This window comes from Myxine glutinosa, chromosome 4, assembly GCF_964187855.1.
Source record: "Myxine glutinosa chromosome 4, kmMyxGlut1.1, whole genome shotgun sequence".
NCBI classification, from domain to species: Eukaryota; Metazoa; Chordata; class Myxini; order Myxiniformes; family Myxinidae; genus Myxine; species Myxine glutinosa.
In genome coordinates, this window is record NC_136264.1 from 26,883,658 (window position 1) to 26,906,401 (window position 22,744).

Genomic DNA, 22,744 nt, shown 5'->3' on the forward strand with positions numbered 1-22,744 from the left:
TCCTCACTTCACCGCAACAGCGTAGCGTAGTCCACACGCGGCGCCTTGAACAGAGTCCGGACGCGTCTTCTCCATGGCAACAAATTCGGCTATCCCGATTGGTCAAAAATAATCTCGGAGGCGTTCCCGACCAATGGTGGAGCAACGGGGCGTGGTTAATTTCAAAAGCGGGTGGAGCTTCGTTTTCTATATTCTATTGGCCTATATATATATTTATATATATATCTATATAATAACGGAAACAGTGCAGCAGTTGCAGCTGTACCTTGAATGCACTCGTGGATCGGAAGGAAGGACAGGAGAGTCGTGTGGTTTGAAAGCGGGAAAGTTAGCGACTCTCCGTGCTCATCGAGTCTAAATTGTGGACATTATCCCCCATGAGCATCGCTATCCGCCTCCCCAGAGCTGATGGGCCGGTCAGGCCACATTGACCCAACGTCTCTCCGGCTCCACTCAGGTCTGTCCGCACTTTACTCCCATCGCCTCACTGCGTCTGCTCACTAATCGATGTGATCTCGCACTTTGAATGAAATGTCCTGTGAAGACAAAGTCCTCAAACAATATGTATACGATGAATGTGTTGTGTACAAACTTTATCCTTCGACCTTTTCCGCGCCACTTTGGCCGAGTTTCCCTCGTCGACGCCGTCGCGTCAACTTGCTTTGTGACTTGCTGAGTGCTGCTATGACGTCATCGGATGGTGATTGGTGACGCAACGAGCAGGACTTGTTTTTAAAAAAAAGGTTTATTGCTTTATTTCCAATGTCCTGTCTCGTTTTCTGATCATTCGACCTTCGCCGCACGAAGGAAAAAGAGGAAATGCTTTCGGGTTCTGCACGTTGGTTGAGTTTCGTTATTACCTGGTGTGATGTCGTCACTTCCGCTGTACATTCTGCTTCCTGTCACCTTTGGCACAGTTTACTTATTGTTATTACTTTTTATTTCGGCAACTTGTCCGGTGAGTGCTGGAATTGGTATAAAGCCTTGTTGTGTGAACATTTCGGGTGTGGGTTCGATTCCTTCACCTGGAATATAATAATGGCGGGGTACAGAATAACAAAGAAACTCTTTAATGCAAAATCTCGGCTCATGGAAGAGCGAGGTGACAAATGGCAAGCAACTTATCGACAGGTGGGTCACAGGTGTAAGCACACAACAAACAAAGGAATGAACGATAAGGGAGAGAGATAAGGGAGAGAGAGGAGGGGGGAGAGGAGGGGGGAGAGGAGGAGGAGGGAGAGGAGTAGGGAGGAGGAGGTGTAGGGGAGAGGAGGAGGGAGAGGAGGTGTAGGGGAGAGGAGGGGGGAGAGGAGGGGGGAGAGGAGTAGGGAGGAGGAGGTGGGAGAGGAGTAGGGAGGAGGAGGTGTAGGAGGGAGAGGGGGAAAAAAACGGAGAGGGAGGGAAAGAGGTGGGATGGTAGGAGAGAGAGGAGGGGCAAGATGGTAGAGAGCGGGAGGATGGTAGAGAGGAGGAGGATGGAAGAGAGGAGGAGGATGGAAGAGAGGAGGAGGATGGAAGAGAGGAGGAGGATGGGAGAGAGGAGGAGGATGGGAGAGAGGAGGAGGATGGGAGAGAGGATGAGGATGGGAGAGAGGAGGAGGATGGGAGGGAGGAGGATGGGAGGGAGGAGGATGGGAGAGGAGGAGGAGGAGGGGAGAGAGGAGGAGGAGGATGGGAGAGAGGAGGAGGAGGATGGGAGAGAGGAGGAGGAGGAGGATGGGAGAGAGGAGGAGGAGGAGGATGGGAGAGAGGAGGAGGAGGAGGATGGGAGAGAGGAGGAGGAGGAGGATGGGAGAGAGGAGGAGGAGGAGGATGGGAGAGAGGAGGAGGAGGAGGATGGGAGAGAGGAGGAGGAGGAGGATGGGAGAGAGGAGGAGGAGGAGGATGGGAGAGAGGAGGAGGAGGAGGATGGGAGAGAGGAGGAGGAGGAGGATGGGAGAGAGGAGGAGGAGGAGGATGGGAGAGGGGAGGAGGAGGAGGAGGATGGGAGAGAGGAGGAGGAGGAGGATGGGAGAGAGGAGGAGGAGGAGGATGGGAGAGAGGAGGAGGAGGAGGAGGATGGGAGAGAGGAGGAGGAGGAGGAGGATGGGAGAGAGGAGGAGGAGGATGGGAGAGAGGAGGAGGAGGAGGAGGATGGGAGAGAGGAGGAGGAGGAGGAGGATGGGAGAGAGGAGGAGGAGGAGGAGGATGGGAGAGAGGAGGAGGAGGAGGAGGATGGGAGAGAGGAGGAGGAGGAGGAGGATGGGAGAGAGGAGGAGGAGGAGGATGGGAGAGAGGAGGAGGAGGAGGAGGATGGGAGAGAGGAGGAGGAGGAGGATGGGAGAGAAGAGGAGGAGGATGGGAGAGAGGAGGAGGAGGAGGATGGGAGAGAGGAGGAGGAGGAGGATGGGAGAGAAGAGGAGGATGGGAGAGAAGAGGAGGATGGGAGAGTTGTTAGGGTTAGCTGTCATCCTTTCTTGCTCCTGTCATCCCCGCTCTTCATTCCTCTCAATTTATCCCTCACTTTATAGTATGAATGTTCCCTTAAAAATATCTTCAATGCAGGAGAGTCCATTAAGCCCATCAAGCCTGCGCAATGAATGCCAACCTATGGTTGCTTGTCCATCGATGCTCAATCCTCTTAAAATTATCAGTCAAGCGAGGAATCAGCACGTACCAGTCTTTGGTATGACTCGGCTGGGGACTGGTGTGAACCACCGACCTGTCAGACACAAAGCAGATGCCCTGACCATTATCCCTCTTGAGTCTTGTTGAACTTTGCATATGTATTAAGTAGATGACCCTTTCCCAGCTTCTAATAAAATAGGATTTTGGAGCATATATCTGTGGATTGAATTTGTTTCACGTGAAACTTGTTCGGGTTATCGAAACTATCCAAAATGAGGCTCATCAAAGAGCTAAGTGACGCTGCAGGTAACGGAAACAAGGACTTGGAAGATGTGGATCTTGTACACAGATTGTAAAATGATCATTGAAAGTAGAAAAAAGAAAACGCAAACTGTTTAGGAAATGCGATTATGGTGAGACCGTATCGCACAATTGGTCACTCACCTTGATCGCTGCCACCTAAGGTCAACGGAGCTTATGTTTTCACCCATGTCTGTCTCTCTGTGAACAGGATATCTCAGAAAGTTCAGGACGCATTCAGACGAAACTTTGTGAACAGTTTTGGTGTGTGACTCGGACAAATTGGTTGTTTTTTTGTGAAGAACCAAATTCGGATCTGAATGAGGTTTTTATTTATTTATTTATTATTATTATTATTATTATTATTATTATTTTTATTTTTTTGAGCGATTCTTCAAAATTTCGAGATGGGGCCAAACCTGTTATACAGCATGATATTTCAAAAGGTTGTGGATGGATTATGACAAAACATTATGGAAGAGTTGGTTAGATGATGAGAACAAGGCAATTCAATTTTGGTTCAGGTCCGAATCCAGATCCGGCCTATCAGTGGGGTACAAATCATAAAGTGTTCGGCCTGGCGGAGGTGTGGCTCTACCGATTGCCGTTCTAGTTACCTTCGCAACCGAAGGTGGATGGAGGTTATGTTTTCATCCCTGTCTGTCTGTCTGCGACCAGGATATCTCAAAAACGCGTGGACGGATTCGGACGAAATATGGTGGACGGCTTTGGTATGTGACGAGGACTAAATGATTCGATTTTGGTGACGATTCAGATCTGTTCACTAGAATTTTAAAAGTGATTCTTCACCATTGAGTTAAAAAATAATAATAATTCACTATTGAGTGAAAACTATAATTGAATTATAAAAATATTATAATTATAAATTATTATATAAATATATTATTTATTATTATATAAATTATTATATAAATATTATATAAATATAAAAATTATAAAAACTATAAAAATAATTGCTAAAACCGATTATATAGCACGATGTCTCAAAGCTATGGACGGATTTGGACGAAACTTGGTGCACAGGTTGGGTGTATGACGGAGTCGAATCGATTCAATTTTGGTGAAGATCTGAATATGAATTCGGATACGAGAATTATTTAATTTTTTAAAAAAGTGATTCGTCACCATTGATAGATTGGGTGAAAAGCGATTATATAACATGATATTTCAAAAAGTTGCTGACTAGTTATGACTAAACTAGGTGGATGAGTTGGTTAGGTGACAAGAACAAGCCGGTTAGAATTTGGTTCATGTCCGAATCCAGATCCGGCCTATCGGTGGGATACAAAACATAGACTGTTCAGCCTGGAGGAGGTGTGCTCTCAACCCAGTGACGTTCTAGTTTTATACCGCGCATCCAGGTCCAGGCTTATGGCAGCGTTGGAATGTAGTAACAGAATTGAGGAGACGAGACAGACAAATAGTGGTGGGTACATCATTTTGTAAAGGCAGGAGCAGGGTGAGCAATAATACGATGGGTGCAGGAGGCTCCATGACATCGATGGGATGCTGTCCCGAAGGACCGGGTTGCCGAGAACAAGACAGACTCCGGAAAACGCGCATACATCAGACAAAAGCGGGGACAAAGGAGTGGAGGTGAGCATAAAGCTTGGGTTTCTCGAGTATAACGATCTTCACCCACCGAGATGAGCAGGTGGAAGAGAAAATAACGAATATTTTCTGCTGTAGTACAATTTGTGTCACCAGGTATGTATTGCATTCCGTAAAATCTACAAGCGTGATTTATTAAACCAGTTCTTTTTCTCAGAAACGAAACCAAACTATCTGCTTTTTGTGATTATTATTGCTATTATTTTTTTTCATTGTGTGCCGATCCCTACCCACTCCCCCCCACCACTATTTTTGAAGATGACCGCAGCCATTTCTATTCGATTTCATTGGGACCGTAGAGCATGCTATGCCGTGTAGTTTTTGGGCCTTGGACGTGACCCATGACGACAAGTGGGTGGTTGTCTTTTTCATCTTTGAAAACACGTTTAAATGTCGTCACCTGTGGCTGATGCGGTGGCCCATTTGTGCAAGATGCTAACTGTATGACTACCTGCCAAATTGCGCCGTTTTGCTGTGTAATTAAATTGCCCGCCGAGTTGCGGTGTCGGGGCCCTGGTCCGTCTTCCCTCTGTCCGGACGATCTGCCACAAAACGTGTCTACAGATTACGCTGCAATTTGATGGAATATTGCCGACATTGGGGAAAAAAATCTTTTGGATGTTTTAGACATTTTGATGTTTTGTTTCTAATCATGGCTTGATTTTCCTGCTGCCCTGCTTCAAACACCATGGAGACGTCTGGTGTGTACATTTGAACAATATTGGTTGTCACACATATTTGTACATGACGGTGATTGTACGTAGATCATGTTCACATTGTGTAAAGGAGAGGGAATTTGGTTGAAAAATAAAGTTCTGGCCTGAGTTGGTGGAAATGGGTTTTTTCAAAGCACAAGCTTTATTCCCAATTAATTAATTAAATAAAAATGCTCATTGAGTCACACATTGGCTGTTCGTTTGTTTGCTCTATTTTCTTGTTTGGACAGAAAAATAAATCTTATAACACCAGGGAATTGTGGGCTATCCTTGTTGTTCTTGGATTTTTCCAAGTTGGACTCGTTTGTGTAATTTCCTCTTGTTCCACTCAACAGTATTTCGATTGTTTTTACACGTGGGTGTTGCTGTTGGTGTTGGTGTCTGTCTCTGCTGGAAATTCCTTTCATTGCCTCAGTGTAAAATCCATATTTTGGTTGCTGTGGTATGATGACATTGGGTTCTTTATTTAAAACATCAAATGTCGTCATTTTGTATAATGAGGTGTGGCCGTTGCCAATTGCCAATCCAGTGTATATGCGTATATATATATATTGTTGCGGATATGAGGACTGTATATTTTTTTGATTGTGTGCTTTATTATTACTAGGGCATTGCCCGTACGTGGGTGCCCGTTCCTTGCCAAAAAAAAAAAAAAACGCTACCCGTACGCTCTACCCCGCCCGTACGCCCGTAAACAAAAAATAACAACGCTCTTCGCTTCCGCCCTTCGCTCTGACTGAATTGGGAGAAATAATGCGCATAAGAAATCGAATTACGTACCGTAATGGCGGTCAGCTCGTAACGCGCACACTGTCCGGAAGTTCGCATATCGCATATCTATCTATCTATCTATTAATGCCCATTTATTCAATTATCGCCAACGTATTTTGGCTTTTTGCAATTTAATCGCAAGGAAAAGTAGAAAGAGAAGAGGGAAAAAAAGAAAAGCCTTGCCTTGCTGCAAACAGCTGCTGCAAACAACAACAACATGGAAGGCTGCACTGTCCGGAAGTTGGCATATCGCAGTTACGATTATTTTAGTGTTAATGGCCAATTATTCAATTAGCGCCAACGTATTTTGGCTGTTTGCAATTTAATCGCAAGGAAAAGTAGAAAGAGAAGAGGGAAAAAAAGAAAAGCCTTGCATTAACGCATTAACGCTTGCATTGCATTAACGGTTCGGCACACGTGATAGCTCGCTGCTCTCTGATTGGTTGAAGCGTTTTTTGGACATAGCTCGGTAGGTACTTGTCCGATTAATTACAAACCTTGAAAAGGCACATCCTCGGGTCCCCAGCAATATACCTGGCAAGTTTCAAGTATATCGGACCCGTGGTTGTCGAGAAACAGCGGTCACAGACAAACACACAGACACACAGACACACAGACACACAGACAGACACACAGAGATTACTGGAATTATAGATAGATTATTATTGTTTATTCTGCGCCCCCTGCCTCCGGAGCTGTGTAAAGGTAAAAGGGCATCCCATAATTAGTCCACAAGCATACACGTCAGCCAATAATAGAATACCCCTGTTCGATAGTTATATCTTATTCTGTGTTTTAGGGTAAGGCTGTGTCTCCCATTAATTGAAGTACTCCATTGCACCAGTGAAAGAGAATAGATCCCCTTTCATTCCCCTCCCCAAAATCTCCATTTCCTTTCACATCCCCTTTCGTCATTGCCAAGCCTCGATTGCCAATTACATCCCCTCCAAAACCACCATTGAACATGTGCTCGGGTCGGGGAAGAGGGGCGTGCCCGCCCGTCGTCATCAAGGGCGGAGCCAGAGGGTCGCGTGACCAACCAGGGCCGAGGTGAGCACACCGATGGGCGTGTCCTGAAGGCCGGCGGCTTGATCGCCGGAGGCGCTATAAAGGCGCGCGCGCAAGAAGCGTGGGGGGGTCGGTGTTGCGGAGTGAGTGGACCAAGAGAGAGAAAGAGTGGTTGGACCAAGAAAGAGAGAGTGGTTGGACCAAGAGAGAAAGAGTGGTTGGACAGGGAGACGTGCAAGAGTGTTGTTGAGTTGAGGGTTTGGACCAGACGAGTCAGACGAGTCCTGGCAAAGCAAGCGGCGGCCACAGCAGCAACAACACCCAACAGCCGCTTGGGGCCTGGACGGCGGTTTTGAGCAGGGCCGCGAAGGAACGGCGGCTGCTAAACGCGCCGATCGTGCTGCAGGACCCCCTTGGACCTTCCTCTCCCTCCAGCCAGCCACCTCCTGCCTTTACACCCTTCTTGTGTACGTGAGTTTGTTCTGTGTGTCTTGTCCCTGGTTATTTAATTAAGTCTGTATAAGCCAGTATTTGCACTGTGTCACCTGCGTCTTATGTGTTGTAAATAAACGTGACTGCTTTCTTTTTGCTTGTGTGTATAATAAATCCAATTACTCTTCTGTCCGTCTTCTCGTCTTATTCCTTTTCCTCTTTGCATTTCGTCGTTTTAGTCTTTTCCAGATTGGGCAGCTGCGGTGCGATACGGCCAAAGTTCTGGGCGAATCGGGTGAGTCGGGGAACAACTGTTCGGTCGCGGAGCCTTCGCTCGGCAAACAACATCCTAAACCGCGATCAGTAACAAATTGGTGTCAGGAAGTGAGATCGGACCCGAAGCGCGCTTAACGCGCTCAAAATTACAAAGTACCGAAATTGCTTTTGTTTTACAAAACCCGAATTTTGAAATCGCGCCATGGCTGGTCAAGGCGACGGGATGCCGGTGGGAGAGATAGACGGGGTAGAATCGACCCAGGACCTCGGGGAAATGTATGTGGATGAAAGAGAGGAGGAGAACATTGGCAATGTGGTTGAGGTGGTATCGGGCGCACAAAATGGCGCTCTCGCGCACGAGGTTTCAGGCGCGCAAAAAGGCGCCTCGCACGAGCGCGCGGTAGCCGAGCCCGCTGTATCAGCGGGCTTTAACATGCAGCCGTTTGACATGCAGCAGTTCATGGCACGGTTTAGCGAATACATGGCAGAGTCGAAGTGCGACAACGAAAAAAGAGCCAGGGAAATGGAGGAAATGGAAAACAGAATGGGGGAGCGATTGGGAAACCAAATTGAAGCAATAACCAACAGAATGGGTGACCGCATGCAAAAATGTGGGGAGACCATGGATCGCATGGTGGGCGAGAGGGTCCCAGGGGTGCACGAGGAGGTAACGCGGGTCGAGAAGCGCGGGTTGAGCGAAGCGGAGGAAAGCACGGGTACAATGACGGGGGTAGAAATCGCGACACGGGGTTTGGAAAAGCCGGGGACCGATGAGGTAGAGGGAATTTTATTAAAGCCAACGGTCGTCGAGGTGAGTAAAGAAAAAGCGGAAGTGGGCATTGAAATTGAAGAGATGACGGAGGTAGCCCGGGAATTGCAGGGAGAAATGGAAAATGTACAAAGTCCCTGCTCAAATCATGATGATGTACTCGCTAATCCAAATGGAAGTTTGCAGGTTTTGGTGCAGGGAGGAAGAAGAACCCCGAAGGTGAGACGTGCTGTGTATTGTGCGGGGAGATTTTGTAAAAGGATGTTTAGCGACAAAAGAATTTTCACGCGATTGGGATCGATATGGCATCCGGGCGTTGGTGAAGGGTCCCGTGTGAGTAAAAATGGCACGTGTGTGAGGAAAAAGTGTGCGTCGGCGAGTGGGTGTGTTATAACGTGTGGGAGTGAAACCGAGTGCGAGCAAGAATGCACGTCGGGGTGTACGGAGTGTACGTGCGAGGGTGAGAGTGACACGAGGAGTGAGTTGGTGGTGGAGCGGGTGCGAGGATGCACGCATGGGATGAACGGCGAAGGTGTGCGAGAAAGCACACCTGAGTTGGTAGTAGCGCGAGAGTGGGAGAGCCCATCTGAGCGCGTTAGTGGGTGGATGCAAGAGTGCACGCCCATGGTGAGTGGTACGGAGTACGTACCGAGGGAGAGTGCGCAAGACGGTGCGCGAGGTGTGTTAAAGGAGTGTGCGAACAGCGAGTGTGCGCGAGAGGTGTGGTGTGTAACAGGGAGTACGTTGGTGGAATGTACGGACGGCGTTGGAACGCCGGGTTTTGTGAGGGTGAAAGGGGTAGCGTATGCGTGTGAGCATGCAAGTGAAGCATCGACGGTAACCGGGTTAGCGGTTAGGGCAACGGATAGCCGATGCGAGCGCTCGGGGCGCGGCGTGCTTTGTTGGATGCAGGGCCCGGCGCGGATCGAAGCTGCGTCGTTTCTCTTCGAAGCGTCGTTGCCGATTCGGGCTTGGCCCCGCCCCGCACGGTCGAGTCCGGGCCTTGGCGGGCGAGGCGACCGGTCCGGTTCAAGGGCGAGTGGGAGGAAGCGGAACGGTGCCCCCTCGTGGGGACGGGGTTCCGACCGGGGGAGATTGAGCCATCGGGCCCGGGACCGCAAGGTGCCGCGCCGAGATGGTGCGTGGAACCTCGGCCCAACCAAACCACCTCCCTTGAACCGAAAGCCGGACGGATTCAACCTGCAGGCGACCAAACCACCCGAATTCATTGCTCGGCCTTACGAACCGAGTTTAATGATGTCACGACGCACCGAGGCTAGGATATAGCGGACTGTGATGATGGTGATAGTGATAGTGATAGTGATTTGATACGAAATTTAGAAAAGTGAATAGAATTGGCAGTAATTGGAAAATTTTTGATTTGTTGAATTTGGACGAGCGAAATTGATAGTAGGACATCCCCGATGTGGTGGGATGGGCAATCCACCATCCCTCACAGAGGGGGGCAAAGGAGCAATAGATTATGGGGTTGATGGCAGTGAAAACTAGCCCGGGTGGGTTAGGATATTGTGTGTAGGGACCTAGACGATGACATTAGGTAACGTTAAGGTTAGTTAGTGACAATGACACCCGTAGTGGGGACGCAGGTAGAGTAGAGTGGATGATAATGACGTGGGAGCGCAATAGTTTAAAGGGACGACTGGGAAGCGCAAGTTTCAGAGGGGAGTAGTTAGATGAGATGATGCCGTGTGTTTGAGGATTGAACAGGTGTGATTGCACAAGTGTGCAACTGAACAGGTGTGTGGAGCAGTGTATGAGTGAGTGATGGTGATGTGTGTTGTGTTGACCAACTGGTCCAGGAAGAGGAGGAGGGTGCAGGTGGCACCAGGTATGATTGCACAGGTGTGCAACGACAGGTGAATGGAGGACAGGTGTATGGAATAAATGGTATGGAGTATTGGAATGGATGGTCGTGGAGTGAGTATGGTGGAAATTGTGGAGTGGAGTGGATGGTGCGAAGGTGTGAATGGGGGAAGAGTGGACCCCCATCACGGATACCCGGGGCGGGTAGTGTAAGTGTTAGGTAGAGGGTACAGGTAAATTGTGGTTGGATATTGGCATCTGTGGTGCGGGTGAAAGAATGGTCTTTGGATGGGTGCATTAGTGTTGTGGAAATGGCTGGGCGTGTAGCCTGTTAGTGTGTGTAGTTGGTTTGGGCACTCCACCACTGTGAGGATGTCGGCTAGGTGAGGCCGCAGGTGGGCTCTGGGAGCCGGTAGTTGTTGTGGATGGGGCCCGAGGATCCGGAGGACGGACCCGGGTAGCCCAGTGCCAGAGGGCACCAAGGGGTGACAGAACCAGGGGGGTCTTCCCCAGTTAGTTAGGTTAGGGTGAGGAGCTAGGTAAGCTCGGGTGGCAACTACAGTGGTGGAGGTGTGCAGGTGGGTAGACCTGCTGGGAGAGCTACACGTCACAGCCCAGAAATTGTGCAAGGGCACCGGGAGATGAATCGGGGGAGTGAGACCCCAAATTGAGAAGCACCACAGTTTGGTCAATGGGAATTGGTTTTTAGAACCCATAGTGTAAGTTGGCCAATGGATTGGCGGGGAAAGACCCCGGGTAGTGTAAAGTGTGTTAATGTCATTTAGAAAGTAGTTAGGATGAAGTCTCCTCGCACCATCTGCATCCACTCACCTGAGGTGACAGGTACTCCACACCATGCCATGTTTTGATTATTTTTTACTGTGCAAATGTTTGGATTGTGAGACGCATCATGACGTGGGTGTGACATTGTGCTTTGATGTTCCATCTCTTCCTCCTTATGAGGATTGATGATGAATTTGGTGATGGCAAATTTTGAAGTAGAGGGATTGTGGAGACGAATTTGGTATAGGAGAAATATGGGGAAGACGTGACAGTAGTGACGAATTTGTAAATGGGTAGATTTTGTAAATATGGGGTAAGGGCAAGGGTAGTGTAGGTGACAGGGGGGTGACGTACGGTAGGGACGAGCTTTCTCACTTCGCCCTCCGTACGCATTTCGCCTTGCATTGCCTTATTGATGTGTACCCTTGTGACCTTACCCCTCGCTCAATTGTCTCTTTTGTCTCCCACATGACCTGTGCGCCATTGGGTGCCGAGGGGAGCGTGCGTGAGTCCTCCATTGTGCGCCCGGAATTCCCAGAACCAGCTGTCTGCATCGATGCACCACATTATGGACCACATGTCTGTGGCCGAGCACCACTTATGGACCCCATGGGTTGGGACATGGCCCCTCTGCTGGAACCGGCCATGAGGGCCCGAAATCTTGCTGGCGGACCTTGGCCACAGGGCACCGATGCCCCACAGGTGAACCACACGTAGTCGGCCCTGTGGGCCATAAATAAAATAAATAAAAATGGACACGTTGGGCACACTTTATTGCAAATAGGCCGCCAGTAAGAAAATGAAAGAATGACAACAACTGGAAGACAATAATAATAACCAGCAGAGGGAGCCGAAGAGCAAGAGACCACCTGCAGGATTAGGGGTTGTTGATTTTATTTTGATTGAACATTGATGAACAATGGTGACTGCACCGATTGGTGCTTGGGTGTGTATTGGTGCGTTTTTGGGTGCGTTCATGGTGCATTGATGCAGAGCAGACTGTCTTCCCCCCAGAAAGAACAATCACAGGTCCTGGATTAGTCTTGTAAATAAAAATAGCGTCATTGTAAATAATGCTCCCCACCGTCAGTGTGTAGTTTGAAGACAATTCCGCAATTCGGTTAACTGTGGGCGTAAGTCTGTTAGGCAGGGTGCAATGGAGCAGCGGGACACATTTATTTATGTTTTAAAACTGTCGCACTCAGGGTCAGGTTAAAAGTAGAGGGAACTACACCTACGTGTCACACTAAATAAAAAAAGTTGTAGGCCCGGGACGTGCCTAAGAGGAGGAGGGTGCAGTGTTGCGGATATGAGGACTGTATATTTTTTTGATTGTGTGCTTTATTATTATTATTATTGTTTATTCTGCGCCCCCTGCCTCCGGAGCTGTGTAAAGGTAAAAGGGCATCCCATAATTAGTCCACAAGCATACGCGTCAGCCAATAAATAGAATACCCCTGTTCGATAGTTATATCTTATTCTGTGTTTTAGGGTAAGGCTGTGTCTTCCATTAATTGAAATACTCCATTGCACCAGTGAAAGAGATAGATTCCCTTCATTCCCACTCCCAACACTTCCATTCCCCCCTTTTCGTCAATTGCAATTCGCATTGCCAACTGCATGTTGGGCGGTTTTCCCTTCATCCGCCATTGACTGTTACTGACATCAAAACTGTTAAGGAACGACTGGCTTGGCAAGCGCTAGCTAGCTGCTTGGTAAATGACCACACCTCCACCCCTTGTGAAGTATATAGATTACAGTAGATCTTTGCTCAGTTCTGTAAGTAAAACTTACCTCAGGGATGTCTGGATTCCTCCAAATTTCTTTGTTTAATGTTACAAACAGCATTAGCGACTGTTTGAAAAGGTAATCGTATGTGTTTGTGGTTTATAATATTTTACAAGCCCGGCTACGCCGTTAATAGACTTTCGGTCCTGTTTTCTTATGAGCATCTCGTTAATCATCTTCAAAAAGTGTGTTGTAACACCCAAACACCCAGTTTTCTCATCCTTGCAATCTGTTGGAGGTCCAGGTGTATGCATGCAAAGTTTGGGGCCGCTAGGTTTCATGGTTTTGGAGTTGTGGAGGAGACAGACAGACAGACAGACAGACAGACGGACGGACTGACACTGCCTTTTATTATTATACCCACATGTATACACACACATACACACACACACACACACACACACACACACACACACACACACACACACACACACACACACACACACACACACACACACATATGGATGATTAACTGCTTTGCCTGTGAAACACCACGATGACCGCTTATAGCTTGGTCAAGTTTCGAACCCAGGACGGATAGAGCTGACAAGCGAGTGTGTTTACCTCTAGGCCTGGCTGTCCCTGCTTTCCCATGATGGTCCACTTTACTATGGCTTACCCCATTGTGATTTGTTGATCATCTGCTAATGTCACGGTAATTCATGTAAAAGTACATTGACGTCTCCCAATGGAGTTAAACATCCCACGGTGTCCTTTGCATGTAATACGTACAAGCTCGTCCTTGTCCAAAGTAGTTTTCTCTCCCTTTGTTTATCCCTGTGGTTTTTCTCTGGCTCTTCCATGGAACATTTGTCAGAGCGGCAGCTAATGGTGTCCAGAACCTCGATTCACAAGCTCATGAATTGGGGGCATTGATTTGGGACTTGACCAGGGTGCCGGGACTTGGAACACTCACCTACTTTGTCGAAGGACGTTGCAGGAAAAGGCAAAAATGTGAATTTCGAATGAAGCAACGCAATGTCGAGGAGTTTTCCCTCCTCTCCGCCCTCCTCGATATCAAACGTGCGCACATAGGGAATGTATAATGCCGAAGCGAATCGTTGCATGATCAAATGCATTTAGTGTCGGAAGTTCTGTAATTTGCGTTCTATGACATTTTGCGTTCTATTGCTGCGTGTATCCCTACTCTTTTTGACATCTAAGGATAGCGTATCACTTACTTAGGAAAGTAGGCCTCCCTTTGGTATCCTGCCTCCCTTTGGTGCCCTTGCTAACTCGGCACGTCACAGTTTTGCAATTCCAGGAGCCGCTCAGCACTCCGAGCTGTGACGCAGCAGCACCAGGGGAAGGGCCGATGGCAGATGGCGAGACGTGATTCCCTCGGGGCTCGCACCGACCTACCACGTGTGTGTTGTGCTGAGGATTGTGGGAGTGTTGTGACGTAGTGATGATTGTCTCTCGTATACCGTCTCTATTACACACAGAGTTGCCCTTCAGGTGCCTGGGTGTGGTTGCCTAAAGGCCTCCCTCCTATTTTTGGTACTTGTTGGCTTTTTAAGTTGAGCATGTTGTGCTTGCGGGTTGTTTGCTTTGAGCAAGTGTAAGTTAAAGAGCTGGTGCTCCAAGGTTCTACTCTACATTGTTTTGCATAATATCGTGTGTGTGTGTGTGTGTGTGTGTGTGTGTGTGTGTGTGTGTGTGTGTGTGTGTGTGTGTGTGTGTGTGTGTGTGTGTGTGTGTGTGTGTGTGTGTGTGTGTGTGTGTGTGTGTGTGTGTGTGTGTGTGTGTGTGTGTGTGTGTGTGTGTGTGTGTGTGTACCGCTGGTCACCATGGTGATCCAGATGTTTAGCCACCTTGGCGTCAAACATGCCTCCTGATTAGATTTATTCGGTGTAACTGCCATGTTTGTCCAACAGGTATAGAGGTAGCACATTTTTACCTTGGTGTTTCATTTCCAACCCAAACTATAGACTGTTGGATTGGTGCTTCCCGGGACATTCCTCACATGGACATTAAGCTGGGGGTCTCATCTGCTAGCATTGGGTGGTGGATGTTAAACATCCCACTGTGTCCTTTGTGAAGAGTGAGGAATTTTGTTACCTAGGAGACATGCTGAATGGAGAAGGTGGATCAGACTCGGCAACGGTTGCTAGAGTGAGATGTGCATGGAAGAAGTTTCGGGAACCAAGTGGCGTGCTCACGAGGAGGGGAGTGTCGTTGAAGCTGAAGGGAAAGGTGTATGCTGCATGTGTGAGAAGTGTTATGATTTATGGGAGCGAGACATGGGTAATGAACGTACAGCAGCAACGAAGGCTGGAAAGGGTGGAAATGCGAATGGTTCGGTTGATGTGTGGAGTATCGTTGAGAGAGAGGAAGACAAATGATTAATTGCGAAAGATGATGGGAATAGAGCCTGTGAAGAGGAACAGGTTGAGATGGTTTGGTCATGTGTTGAGGAAGGATGAAAGTGACTGCTTGAGAAGAGTGATGGAAATGAATGTAGAAGGAAGTAGAGGACGGGGAAGACCGAGAAAGACTTGGCTGAAGATGGTGGAAGAAGAAATGCGGGCAAGGGAGTTAACAAGGGGAGATGCAGAAAATAGGGCAAAATGGAGAAGATTGTCATGGGAACCGCAAGGCTAACTCCCGCTCTAGCAGGGAAAATGGCCTTAAAATGCCTGTTGTTGTTGTTGTTGTTGTGTCCTTTGTGAAGAGTGAGGAATTTCCCATGTTGGCAAGTTTTGCCAAAATTCCAAAACAAATCTCTTTCGGCCAAACATCGGGGGCTTACCAGGAGGCTCATGAAAGTATGGCGCCAAAACTTATTTGAAGTCTTTAGTATGATTCGACCAGGGTTTGAGCCGCCAACCTCCCAGACTCGGAGCAGACACCATGACATTTACACCACCGAGTCTGGAGAAGTAAGTGGGATAATCGCCACTCGTCTCAGAAAAGTCTTCGTCATGCAGGAAATGAGTTTCCATTTGCAATGTTGTTCACTTCAATATTTCTCATTAACAGAAACGTGCTTCAAAGCCCCTCTGACTTTGAATTAAATCCTTTACCTTTCCTGGTTGTGGCTTTGTTAATTGTATACGCTTTGACATTGATTTGTTTTTACACTGGATACAGGTGAGTGTGAAATCTGTGAAGACCACTTCTGAGTGATTATTATCCCCACACTTTAAAAACATAAAACCAGAGAGATATTGTAATGGGCTGTCTGTCTGTCCCTTTGTCTGTCTCGTCTGTCCCTTCTGTCTGTCCCTTTGTCTGTCTCGTCTCGTCTGTCCCTTTGTCTGTCTCGTCTCGTCTGTCCCTTTGTCTGTCTCGTCTGTCCCTTTGTCTTGTCTCGTCTGTCCCTTTGTCTCGTCTCATCTGTCCCTTTGTCTGTCCCGTCTGTCCCGTCTGTCTCGTCTGTCTGTCTTGTCCCGTCTGTCCCCGTCCCGTCCCGTCTGTCCCCGTCCCGTCCCGTCTGTCCCCGTCCCGTCCCTCTGTCCCGTCCCTTCCGTCTGTCCCTCTGTCCCGTCCCTTCTGTCTGTCCCTCTGTCCCGTCCCTTCCGTCTGTCCCGTCCCGCCCCCGTCTGTCCCCCTCCCCGTCTGCCCCCCTCCCCGTCTGCCCCCCTCCCCATCTGCCCCCCTCCCCGTCTGCCCCCCTCCCGTCTGCCCCCCATCCCCGTCTGCCCCCCTCCCCGTCTGCCCCCCTCCCCGTCTGTCCCTCCACCCCGTCTGCCCCCCCTCCCCGTCTGCCCCCCCCCCTCCCCGTCTGCCCCTCCACCCTGTCCGCCTCCCACCCCCCATCCGACCCTCTGTCTTCTGTCCGTCCATCATTTAATCGCCTCCTAAACGGTTGTGCAGAAATTCACCAAACTTGGTAGTCATGATCACCACATGACATGAAGGTGCAAGATCAGTATATTTTTGGCCCTGTCCCCTGGAGTGGGATCAAAAGGTCAAATAACAAAAATGGAGTCGTGGGTACATTTTAAAACATTTTTGTTTAAATGAAAGTTTGTATACGTAATCAACATTGGAGGACGCATGAAATATGTAATTAATTTTTGGATTTTACCCCCGGGTCATGCTCCAGCAGATGGGGTCTTAGGGTAACAGGGGTCACTGCTCTTCCGTGCCCTCGTCGTATACATTATCAACCATCATTCCCTTACATCCCCATTTTCCCCCTTCACATTCATACGTAATAAGTAGTTGGTTCCTTATTAATCAACAGGGCTGTTAGTTGAGCTGCAAAGTTGTTGAGCACCTGAGTCGATGGATGAATGGAGTCGACTGTGTTGTTTGCAGGTGAAAAGTTCACATTTTGGTCTTCCACTGACGCGTGGTGCCGTCGGGTTGCTTAGAGGGGAACCTTGTTTTATTTTTACACTTTCTTGGTATTTGGAGATTGCCAGCCCACGTAGATGTCATTTAACAAGAGGTGATCCTCGGGGCATTTGATTTAACCACTCTGGTTACCTTTGTGGATTCTTTTTTTGTTCATGTGCGTCACACCTTGAAACGTCTTGCGTACTTGTTTGCTTAAACTGGCTCACCTTCGTGGCTTTTGTGCACACGCTGCTGGCGTCCGTAGAGCTGGGCTGTGGATATCGAGATGGTTTGCCACGAGCATCTCGGAACCTGGATTTACCTGGCAACTTTCATTGATGGCTCGTATGCTCCGTTTTGACTTCTGCTGGTATCTTTGAGATCCCTTGTACGAAGTTTAAAGTCGGCCTGCTTCTCCAAGCAGAAATGGAACAGCCCGGGTCATGGAATTGCTGATATACCAGTTTTGTTGAACCGGCAGAGCCGCCTTTGGAAGTGAACTCTTTCGGCGGCAACTTTTGAATTGCCCTGCTTGGGATTGAAGCCACTGAAGTCTTTTTCTGCCTTCTGATCACGGAGTGACTTGCCTCTTTGTCAGTCAGTCGGTCTGTGGCTTTGTGACGACCGTTTCCCACTGCACCCTCTCCTTCCCCACATCCCCCCCCGAAACCGTCTCACAGCCTTCCTGCGTTGAGGCGAGGTATGTCTGGGGAGGTCGCGGAGCGCGGGGCCACGGCTGGGAATGCACCCGTTTTGTGGCTTTGTGATGGGATATGCTAGAGTGCTAGGTGTTTAAGGTTTCCTGTAATGTCTATCCACGTCTGTCTGTCTGTTTGTCTCTTTGCTCTGGTTCCACATGCTCTGCAGAGTCGGCTTATTATCATCCCTTAATGTAAGCATCAGCTCGTGCTTTGTAAATGGTCAGCAGTTTCCTTCTAAAGTACTTTTGATTGAAATATTTTGCATAACCACTGTTTGAATGTTTTAACATCACGAGGCATAAACTGTGCCTTTTGGAAATGTTTTGCGATCATCTGTTGTGATGTAATTGTTGCATGATGTAATTGTGCCAGTCCCATTGCCGATTGAAACATTGAGCCAAGCTTGTCTGGCTGTTTTTCAGTGAACGTTGGCAGAACCTTGGACGTCTGGCTAGCTGACTGTGTCTCAGGTGTGGTGACGCAAAAATGGGTCAGAAGATCTCCGGCGGAGTCAAAAACTTGGAAGATGCTGAAGCGGTGTGCCGTGCATTGCGACGCCACGCACTCCTGGGGCCTGACTCGTGGCGTCCTCCACGCCTTGACCTGCTGCTCGACTTTCCAATAGCTACGTACGAAGTGCAATCTCAACACGGCTGGAGCGACACTGACCGCTCACTTAACATCTTCGTGAAGGAGGAAGACCCACTGACCTTCCACCGGCATCCCGTGGCACAGAGCACCGACGCGATTCGAGGAAGGACGGGCTTTATACGTGGCCTGCACGCCTGGGAAATCGAATGGCCAGGCAGGCAGCGTGGTACGCATGCGGTTGTTGGCGTGGCGACACGCAATGCACCTCTGCACTCGGTCGGTTATACGGCACTCGTTGGCTCCACGCAAGACTCATGGGGCTGGGATCTAGGTCGCAATAAACTATATCACGGTGGCAAAGCTATGGAGGCACCTTCAAGTTACCCATCTTTCCTTGGCCCCGACGAGGCCTTCGCTGTGCCAGAAACCTTTCTCGTGATCCTGGACATGGACGAGGGGACCCTCAGTTTTGTTGTCAACGGACGGTATCTTGGGGTGGCCTTTCGTGGCCTTAAGGGCAGGAGACTTTATCCAATTTTGAGCGCCGTTTGGGGACATTGTGAGATCTCCATGCGTTACATCAACGGGCTGGACCGTGAGTGCATTTTATTTGGTACACGCACACACACATTCTCTCAACGTTCATGCTGTTGTGCTCATCACTTTGCTATACCATTGTTTCGGTTTTGCTACAGTTGCTTGGTGGCCATTTTATTGCAAATTTTTCATTCCCAGCGAATGAGCCGTTCGGCAACTGGAGGGGGTTAAGGAGAGCCGCAGGATGAACTTTTTCCGTCCAAATTTGCTTCTGCAGGAGGCTTAGTGGACCGCAGGTTACAAGCCCCGAAGTAGCTTCCAAGGTTATTTTCGTTGGCTCAGTGCGTGTCTTGAAAGCACGGCTACCCACAGTCCTCCCTCCTACAGACCATGACCAAGCCGGGAATCTTTTAAAATTTATTTACTTAAATCCACTTTGAATTGAGCTAACTTTTTCTGCTCCCCAACTTCTGTAACGCTTTGTACAACAGTTAACTTGCGTTGATCAAAGGATTTTTCTCCAAATTGAAAGCCTCTTGGGTGGACGTTTTACCCACCCACCTCCACCCTCAAGAAACAAAAGCAGTTTAAAACACCTATTTGATGTGATGCTTCGAATGAGGAGAGCATAACTCTGTTTTGGAATGTAGGAGTGCCCAAGAAGAAAGCTTTTTACATTGTGTGGTCATGCCAAGTGTGAGAATCAGCCTCTGTAGAGGAAGCCTTGGAATTCTGTTTTGGATGATTCAGGCCTTGTCTGGCGCCATTTCCTGCAGGGTCACGATTGTGCACCAACCCACTCTCCCTCTGTCTAGCCATCACTGTCGCAGTAAAACTTGACCAACACCCCCCTCCCGCCCCCATCCCCATTGGTTCAGGCAAAAGCGATAGATTTAATGCAGTAGGCTCGTGAGGGGTTGAAAAAGGACTTGCTCGTATATGGCCGAGCTCGTCGAACTGCCCGGTTAATGAAGCACATTTGACTTTTTAGCGTCCCACTCCACGCTCGGGTCACTTTCAATTTGCTAATGATCCCCTTTGGTCTTCCATGTTCCTGGCTTTTCTCTGACGTCCGCGAACGTCCTTGCAGCCACACTCGGTCCATTGTAACCGTATGACCGTGTCCAAACCCTCTTTCAAGTGACGTACGTGCCTTCGTGGTGGCAGAGCGGGGCGAAATAGCTCTGTCCACCGCTCGTGATGTTCCACTCGCGTTGTTGGTGGACATGTAGTTCATTTATTTATTTCATCTTCATCCTGCACATCAAAAGATTTTTGATAAAAAAGGTAGCCTCTGAGTCTTTTGACCGATTATAAGCGGTTGGTCGTTGCAGTTCCTTTTTTTTATTGCCATTTTTCATCTTAGTAGCTCATGCTGAAGGCCTGGGAACAGGATGTCACTCTTGATTTGGCACATTCCTCACTCCAAGGCCCCCCTCAGGAAATGATGCATGTGTCTGGCATCACGTTTGCTGGTCACCAGGTGCTCACTTTGCTCAAACTGCCTTCTTCCGTTTTCCTCTAATTTGCAGAGCCCCAGCCTGTGGCCTCAGAATTGTTAGTTTGAATTAAAATTTGGATGAACATTATTTGGTCATTAGTACAAACGTTCGAAATATTCAAATAGCTCTTCATTCAGGTTATCTTCATTTGTCTGTTTTTCATTTTCTTTTGAACTTGTTTTTCACCAATTGCTTCCTCATTCCTTGTGCTCACCTCTCTATCACCTTTTCCAGCTGAACCCTTGCCGCTACTGGACCTCTGCCGCCGTTCTGTCCGTGCTGCACTGGGCAGGGATCGACTGGCGGACATTGATCTCCTGCCACTTCCACCAGCTCTGAAGTCTTATCTCCATTACCAGTGACGGAACAATGTTTGCGAGGCCTACCATTGGCTCAGACGTCATTGCGGGCATTTTGTGCCTCCTGAAATAACCGAGCCACCATCATGTCTGATCGACCACAAAACTAGCTTGGCTGTGCCTCCCATCCGCAACTTTCATTCTGCCACCAGCAGTGGAGCGAACGTGCCGACTGGAAAACTTGAATGGGTGGTGGGGAGCGGGGAGGATGTCGGGAGGAGTGTAAGGGACGATTGTGAGCCCTTGCTGCTAATGGCTGTTTATTATTATTGTTATTATTATTATTATTATTATTATTAGTTATGGACAAAGCAGCATCTTTTTGCTGAATGAAGTTTTAATCGACTGGTTGTGCAATATTACAGGATTGCTGCACGTGGCATCACCATGTAGCGCAAATCTCTGCCGGTTTTCCAGCGTTTGATGCATCTGCTCCTCCGATCGTGCACATCAGGGTTCTACTACTTGATGCCACTGGCTTTTTTGAATGGCATCTTTATTTGACAACTTTTTTTTTAGTTTAAAACCCGAATTTTGTACTTTTGACACCCGTGCTGACTAATTCCTTACTTTTTCCTGCTGCCCCACTCCGCCATTCTCCGCTACTGATTTATCGTAGTGATGTCGGCTACTCTTGAAGCAGTTTCCATCCTTTATTCATTCTTTACCTCTGCACCTCCTGTTTTGCACATTTTGTTTTTATCTTTGCAGCGTCATCCAGCTGTCTCAGACTGTATATTTTTTACACAATGTCACATGCAGAATGACAAAGCGTTTTCCTCATGTTTAAGTGTACATGTGGATGTTTTTTTTTTTAAGAATTGCAATAAAAATGACGAGCTGTGTTATTCTTTATTTTTGTGGAGTTTTTACAAAGTCTGTTTTTGCTATCTGCATAATTGGTTGCTCAGTGATCCACCATATCAAAGATGCAGCCTTGCACACCCTCGTCTCCCACCACAATCTCTTCCTGGAAGTGGTATATGAAGGTTTGGCACTGTTGGAATGAAACTTCCAGGAAAGGATCAGGGGTGAGTAAACCCCATCAGGGGTGTGGCACAAAAGACTGGCCTCTGACCATAACGCAACACTAGGTAGTTGGGGTGAGGTGCGGAGGGGGATTGAAACACAGTAGTGAGCAAAAGTTTGGGTTGTTTTCACTTTTGTGGTGCTATTCCCCATTAAACATTTGTGGGAAGTTGGAAGTATGCACAATACATGGAGATAATTCAAATGTGACCAAGTCCTCAAACTCCACCCCATGCCAATCCCAACTCTTCCACCCCCCCCCCCCCCCACCCCTCCCCAAGCCCAAACATTTCAACTCAAACTCAACCCCCGCACCTAACCTCCAACTCTTCAACGTCCTCAAACTCCACAACCCCTTCCAACCTCAAATCTTCAACGTCCTCAAACTCTAAACCCCCTTCCAACCCCAAATCTTCAACGTCCCCAAACTCCACAACCCCTCCTAACCTCAAATCTTCAACGTCCTCAAACTCTACACCCCCTCCCAACCCCAAATCTTCAACATCCTCAAACTCTACACCCCCTCCCCCCCCCCCCCCCCCAGCCCCAACTCTTCAACGTCCTCAAACTCTACACCCCCTCCCAACCCCAAATCTTCAACGTCCTCAGACTCGACTACTCCCCCCCCCCCCCCCACCCAAGCCCCAACTCTTCAACATCCTCAAACTCTACACACCCTCCCCCCCCCCCCCTCCCAACCACAACTCTTCAACGTCCTCAAACTCTGCACCCCCTCCCAACCCCAACTCTTCAACGTCCTCAAACTCTGCACCCCCTCCCAACCCCAACTCTTCAACGTCCTCAAACTCTGCACCCCCTCCCAACCCCAACT

At 48.6% G+C, this 22,744-nt stretch overlaps 1 protein-coding gene across 5 annotated transcripts; it reads left to right on the top strand.

Annotated features, from left to right (window-relative positions):
- The first annotated feature begins 215 nt into the window (after positions 1-215).
- SPSB4 (splA/ryanodine receptor domain and SOCS box containing 4) lies at positions 216-21,731 on the top strand. Of its 5 annotated transcripts, none has more exons than XM_068112064.2 (3): positions 216-457; positions 18,317-19,080; positions 20,759-21,731. In XM_068112064.2, the coding sequence occupies exons 2-3, from the start codon at positions 18,381-18,383 to the stop codon at positions 20,884-20,886; spliced, it is 828 nt and encodes a 275-aa protein (XP_067968165.1). In that variant the 5' UTR covers positions 216-457; positions 18,317-18,380; the 3' UTR covers positions 20,887-21,731. The 5 variants fall into 5 exon arrangements, with proteins under 5 accessions (XP_067968165.1, XP_067968167.1, XP_067968168.1 ...); XM_068112066.2 differs by lacking the exon at positions 216-457 and adding an exon at positions 891-958; XM_068112067.2 differs by lacking the exon at positions 216-457 and adding an exon at positions 972-1,131.
- The last annotated feature ends 1,013 nt before the right edge of the window (positions 21,732-22,744 follow it).

What these genes read in the sequence shown, in the direction of transcription:
- SPSB4 (XM_068112064.2), top strand. Translation starts at nt 18,381, where the DNA reads ATGGGTCAGAAGATCTCCGGCGGAGTCAAAAACTTGGAAGATGCTGAA. An exon ending in TTACATCAACGGGCTGGACC is followed by an intron (nt 19,081 to 20,758) that starts GTGAGTGCATTT and finishes CACCTTTTCCAG; the next exon opens with CTGAACCCTTGCCGCTACTG.